The 7,050-nt window shown below is 35.8% G+C and overlaps 1 protein-coding gene across 1 annotated transcript; it reads left to right on the top strand.

Moving 5' to 3' along the window:
• Positions 1-823: 823 nt before the first annotated feature.
• Positions 824-6,824, top strand: LOC309508181 (extracellular calcium-sensing receptor-like; the record flags this gene model as incomplete). The annotated part of the gene is made up of 6 exons (XM_082182705.1): positions 824-1,032; positions 1,192-1,480; positions 1,557-2,312; positions 2,409-2,636; positions 5,672-5,795; positions 5,911-6,824. 6 exons carry the CDS (start codon positions 824-826, stop codon positions 6,822-6,824), a joined length of 2,520 nt encoding a protein of 839 aa, XP_082038831.1.
• Between the last annotated feature and the right edge of the window lie 226 nt (positions 6,825-7,050).

Genomic DNA, 7,050 nt, shown 5'->3' with positions numbered 1-7,050 from the left:
ACATTTACAGAGTAAACTGTCATAATGAAAACATGACAAAGCCATTTGACTATCTTGTTCATAAACAATGGTGTCAGGACTTTTCATCTTGATGACACTGACACTTTCATTGACATGAATACTTGCTTTTGAGGAATGAGCTATCCATTTTGAGCAAGTGACACGCTTTTGCAGGTTATCAACTAGGTTTTGCAGTTTGTACTAATTGTTTTGAGAACTGCATTAACTGTTGTGCAAATGTAAATAGTGATGTGAGAAATGCACCAAAGTGACTGAGAAAAACTGTAATTCAATAATTAATTTTACTTAGAAATTATCAAGTCAAATGAAAGTTGCCCTTTTTGATTGAGTTATTTGATTGAAACATGTTCTTTCAAAATGATAACATGGAGTTAAACCAAAGAGTGATGCAATCGTGTTTGAAAGAGAAACCTGATACAATGATGTTAAATGAAAATGAACTGTTCATATAAAGTGAACAGCATTACAAAATAATTTTTTTGAATGTAAGTCACATCCTAAAATATGTACATACATATGTAAAATATAATTTGAGTAGGATTTTCAAAGGCTTTCTTGAATATTAACTTATCTCTACTATCTCTACTATCTTAATATTCACAATATATTACCATCTCACAATATGGGAAAATCAGACTAATTAGCTTAACTGTGTTCTACCCCTTCTTGACCTGATTCATGTCCTGCCAATATTATTGGCTACGTTCTCAATCATTCATCCATACTAATTATGTCTATAAAAGTGCAAATACTGTATCAAGTCATATGTATTTGGCATTCACAGTTGAGCTACATTTTTGGGATGCTTCTCTTTCTTTACACACTCCTGCTCTTCCATCAACTTCATACGAAGGCAGGAAACACTGTTTGCCGAATAATGGGAGATCCTCAGTATCCACTGCTTTCCAAGGATGGAGACATAATCATTGGAGCACTTTTCCCAGTCCACAGCATAGAAATATTGCCTTCATTTGAGTTTACGCAAAAACCTCAGCTACTAACATGCTCCAGGTTTGTTATATTCGAAACATTAGAGAAGATAATGTATTTAAAACAAAAAGACATATAAAATTAAAATGCATCATATCTATAAATTAACTTCAAGAGCAACTGAAGCACATGGCGTTTCAAGCATAATGTTTTTTCACCATTTAATGTTTGATTTCACAGTGTGTATCTGAGAGATTTTCGACTGGCACAAATCATGATCTTTGCCATTGAGGAGATTAACAGAAGTGAAAGTTTGCTCCCAAATGTTTCTATTGGTTATCGAATATATGATACCTGTGGTTCAAGACTGTCTACCATGAGTGCAACTATGGGACTGATGAATGGTCAGGAGTTTGTACCAGGACACAGATGCAATGGACAGTCTCCTTTACATGCTATCATAGGCGAATCAGAGTCTTCTGCAACAGTGATTCTGTCTAGAACTACGGGACCTTTTAAGATTCCAGTGGTAAAGAGCAATATAATTTGATGTTTAACTCAATCACAGATGACTGTATCACTGTTTTCTGTGCTTTCTTTTTCAGATAAGTCACTCTGCTACATGTGAATGCCTCAGTAACAGGAAATATTACCCTTCATTATTCAGGACTATGGCTAGTGATTACCACCAGAGCAGAGCACTTGCATACATAGTCAAGAACTTAGGCTGGTACTGGTTGGGAGCTGTGAACAGTGACAATGAATATGGAAACTATGGAATGGCCATATTTCTGAAAATAGCCCAGAAGGAGGGGATTTGTGTGGAGTACTCTGAAAAATTCTACCGAACAGAGCCAGAAAAACTTCAGAAAGTGGTAGACACAATCAAAAAAAGCACTGCAAAAGTGATTGTTGCATTTGTTTCACTTCCTGAGATGGGCTTACTTGTTGATCAGTTAAGTATTCAGAACATTACAGGCCTCCAAATGATTGGTGTGAAGTCATGGATAACTGTAAAGAGTTTGATCACTCCAAACAGTTTCCATGTGCTTGGAGGATCACTGGGGTTTGCAGTGAGAAAAATCGACATTGCAGGGTTTGCAGGTTATGTCATAAAAGAATTTTGGAAAACAGCTTTTCCATGTACACAGACAAAGGGGAATTATTCTCAATATGCCTTAAGTTGCAGCAGATATGAAGAGCTACTATTGCTAAAAAATTACAATGAAGATGTGCCTGAACAAAGATATGCAAGCTACGTCTACAAAGCAGTTTATGCTGTGGCTCATTCACTACACAGTCTACTTAAGTGCAAAGAACAAGAAGGTTGTGAAAAAGGCCTGACAATACAACCACAACAAGTAAAAGATTAAAAGACATTTGAATAAAAATGAAGAAAATGAGAGAACAATATATTAAAATGCCTCAGTGATAATGTCATTGCCTTTTTCCACTAGCTTGTTGAGGCTCTGAAAATTGTGAATTTCACCATAAAGACGGGAGATCATGTGTGGTTTGACAGCACGGGTGGTGCAGTAGCCCAATATGAAGTTGTCAATTGGCAGCAGGACTCAGATGGATCAATAAAGTTTAAATCAGTGGGATACTATGATGCCTCACTGCCCCCTGACCAGCGCTTTGTGCTTAACACTGAAAACATAATCTGGGCTGGAGGACAGGTAGAGGTAAATACAAGTAATCTGTTTGTCCAACAGGGTTTGTTTAAACTGTCACCCCCCTTTTTAAGATTAGATGTGAAAATGCACTATCCAAAGTTTGAAAAAGTTATGGAAGTTTACATTTAAAAACGAAATAGTTTATATTATAATATATATATTACAAAATATTATTTTCTCTAAAATTATTATAAAATCAGTGCCATATGTCTAAGTTGTGTTAAAAAATTTGAAGTTGATATCACAAAAGTTAAAGTTTGTTTAGGATCTACCAAAAATAGCCACCAGGGGCCTATACCATGAAGCCGGTTTAGGTGGCTAGCCAGCTATGTTTCAGTTTAGTTTCCGCCAACCCTGGGTTTTAGGTACTATGAAAGTAGCTCGGCTTTAATCGGTGTTCGTTGCCATGGTATCTTACGCTGCACGGCTAACCTGCTCCGGGGCAGGTTATGTTCTGGATTCAAGATCTCAGACTGAAGTTTGACCAATCAGCTGAGAGCAAAGAAACATATAGGTGACGTAACTTATTCCCAGTGTCTGTTACAATGACTTCACCTTTTCTTCCAAATCCTGTGACATCTCAGCGCAAATTGTTTGACGAGCACTTCGTAGAGAAAGAGTTTTTAGCCAGACAAAATCCCCTTGCCTTTCCTGATAGTTACTTGTATGAAAGATACAGATTTTCCGCGGAAGCAATGTCTTATTTTTGCGAACTTCTTGAGCCGCACATAAAGAATTTAACACGTCGAATTCATGCACTTACTGTACCGCAAATATTGCGTTGCGTTTTTTTTGTTGCAAGTGGTACATTCTTGCACCGCACGGTGGGTGACGCACAGAAGCTAGAAAACACGGTTTATCAAACCATTCGTAAGGTGGTCCTCGCTCTGCAGGAGTACATGAATAGTTTCATTAATAGTGTTCCCCGGACATTTATCGGCCATGTCCATAAAAGAGGGCTTTTATAAAATTGCCGGTAAGATATATTGATAGGGTGACATCACATGAACACAAGGGGTTTTTTTTTATTTTTATTTTTTTTAAATTGCACAAATGTACTATACAATATAATACTGTTAAGAATTATTTTAAATCTTTATTATTATTCTGTTAATCTTATGATAGGATTCCCTAGCTTTCTTAGTAGTACAAATACGTTCTATATTTATGTAAAATTATGTATATATGTATGTGTAGCCTATGTGTAATATAGCCTATTATAATATATAAAAAATGTGCATGTATCATTTTTTATATATTATAAAAATAGGCTATAGGCTATATTACACATATAGGCTACACATACATACATAATTTTACATAAATATAGAACGTATTTGTTTAACTTACACATTAACAATCAGCAATCTTTCTCCAACAGTCTTCTCTTGCTTTGGCAGCAGAGACCGTATTGTTTCGAGCTTGAAATACATATTTAAATTCATCGTAATTCTGAATGATTATCTCTTGCTCCTCCGTGGGAAAATATATCGCTCTCGCTCTACCCGCGATTGGTTGTTCAGTGTCGACGTCACTCTTTTATGTGCACGCGCGCGTGGAGTAATCATAGCTTGAGGATCAAAGCCTGAGTTGACAGAGAAAGTTGATGAGCTGCATCATGGTACCAATAAAGCCTGATTGCATCGGTTTGGTTTTGTCGACTCAAAACTAATCCTGTAACCTCGAGTTTGTTCAGCTACCTTCATGGTACAGGCCCCTGGTGTCACTCACATTCCATAGTAAAAAAAAAAAAAAGTATGCATTCTCCTTTAACAAATGAATACATTTCTGTTAAATTATCACTTCTATCACAAACTATGGAACCTTGAGACTCCGACCTTTCCAACGATATTTGTTTTGTCAAAATAAGAAAAGGTTTTGATTATAAAGTAGTTAAAATACATTTTGTGATATGAAACCTGACACCGCACACAAGGGTAGGAGCCCGCTAAAATAATTTTCCATGTACCGTTTGCATGATAATGCAACGTCCAATTTCTAAACAGTTTTCACAGAAGGAATTTTGAGTTTGTAAGCTTTCGAATGATACCTAATTTATGATGATTATTAAAATATGTGATATGAAAAAAGGTGATAAATAAAATGAGCACCAGGCGTCCCACTGGCGTTGGTGACAATTAAGGGTTTTATACTAAGGAAACAAAATAAGAAAAACGGGAAAAAAAGGAAATACTTGTATTGACCTTTATGAAAGGCATGAAGGACACATAATTAAATGGGTAAATCTAATATAAAACCATATTCTGAAAGCTCTGCACTTATTGAAAGTTTAGTAAATATAATATGGTTCCACCACTCAAACATATAAAAATTTGTGTTAGTAATTTGAATTGAAAGAAGCTAACATATCATTAACTTACTAAAATGCATGTTTTAGCTGTTTTAACTGCATATCTTAAAATATGTCAGTGCCATTGTTTTGTCTCAAGATGAACACCAGTAATGTTTTTGTCTATTTTTTTTATAAGGAACATTTATAAAAGCTACATCAATGTCATAATTGAACTAAGGCCTAATCCTGGCTTTATCTAAGCCATGTCTGTGAAACCAGGCCTGTAAAAACATTTCCAGTTGGTTAAACTTAAAAATGAAAGTTCACTTGCTGCCTTAAAAACATTAGTAAACTCATATTGAAGATAACCTTCAACTCACAAATAGCCAAGACAAGTGATTATTTTAACTTTAATTTTCAAAAGCTTATAAACTTTGAGTTCAAAATCCAAAACTTGTCATGACGGTTGGTGTTAAAGAGAATAAATAAGTTTAAATAACTTAATTGGGCCATCATGTTTTATAGTGTAGGTTGACAAACATAACGGAAGAGTGTTTTAAACTAAGTGACTGTAAAATGCTAAGACGACAAAAAATTTGCTCAACTTCTATAATAGCACTTCCACAGCATTCACAATACATTAGCTCACAATACATAATCATAATTTATTAATCAAAGTCGCAAAATTCTGTAATCACTCACTCATTTCAGATTCAGTATAAATATATCAAGGTACAATTTGTTTATGCAGAAGCCAAGGTCTGTGTGCAGTGAGAGCTGTCCTCCAGGCACTAGGAAGGCTGCACAGAATGGTAGACCTGTCTGCTGTTATGACTGTATTCCATGTGCAGAAGGAGAAATCAGCAATGAGACAGGTAATAGTCAGTCCTTCTCAGCTTTAAAGAAAATTTATTAGTTGCTCTTTTACTGCTCACAAATGAAAATGCTATCCTTTTGTTTCTGACTAGTGATTACAACTTCCTTTTCCAGATTCAAATAACTGCATGCGGTGTCCAATGGAATACTGGTCAAATGCTGAGAAAAATGAATGTGTGTCAAAAACTGTAGAGTTTCTGTCATTCACAGAAGTACTGGGTATAGTGCTAGTCTTTTTCTCACTGTTTGGAGTAGGATTAACTGCGATAGTGGCCATCCTGTTTTACAGCAAGAAGGACACCCCAATAGTAAAAGCCAACAACTCAGAGCTGAGCTTCCTCCTGCTCTTCTCATTGACTCTGTGTTTCCTCTGTTCACTTACTTTTATTGGACGGCCCACTGAGTGGTCCTGTATGTTGCGTCACACAGCATTTGGGATCACTTTTGTCCTCTGTATCTCCTGTGTTCTGGGGAAAACAATAGTGGTGTTAATGGCCTTCAAGGCTACAGTTCCAGGAAGTAATGTCATGAAATGGTTTGGGCCTTCACAACAGCGACTCAGTGTTCTTGCCTTTACACTTGTACAGGTTCTTATCTGTGTTCTTTGGTTAATAATATCCCCTCCATTTCCTCACAAAAATATGAAATATCTTAAGGAAAATATCATTCTTGAGTGCAGCCTGGGTTCTACTATAGGATTCTGGGCTGTGCTGGGTTATATTGGCCTACTGGCTGTCTTGTGCTTCATTCTGGCTTTTCTGGCTCGCACGCTGCCTGATAACTTCAATGAAGCCAAATTCATCACATTCAGTATGCTCATTTTCTGCACTGTATGGATCACATTTATTCCAGCTTATATCAGTTCTCCTGGAAAATTCACTGTAGCTGTGGAGATATTTGCCATTTTAGCCTCAAGCTTCAGTTTACTATTCTGCATATTTGCACCTAAATGTTATGTCATCCGGTTTAACCCTGAACAAAATACAAAGCAAAATATGATGGGAAAAACAACATCTAAGTCCTGCTAAGAAATAAACTAACATGTCTCTATTAACATTGCAAATGTTTTATTTTTATTGTTTATTCAAAGACACACAAAAAATTACTGATTTATTAAATTCACAAAAATATGTACATATAACCTAATACAATACAGACTTTAAAAAACAATGCAGACATGAATACCCTACATACACTGTCTTAGACATAAATTCAACATTTATCATTTCTGAGGCTATACTGTATAAACAGGAT

Source organism: Leuciscus leuciscus (genome assembly GCF_965113295.1).
Source record: "Leuciscus leuciscus genome assembly, chromosome: 10".
Lineage (NCBI taxonomy): Eukaryota > Metazoa > Chordata > Actinopteri > Cypriniformes > Leuciscidae > Leuciscus > Leuciscus leuciscus.
Note: the sequence above shows the minus strand (reverse complement) of the source record. Positions and strands in the feature narration are given on the sequence as shown.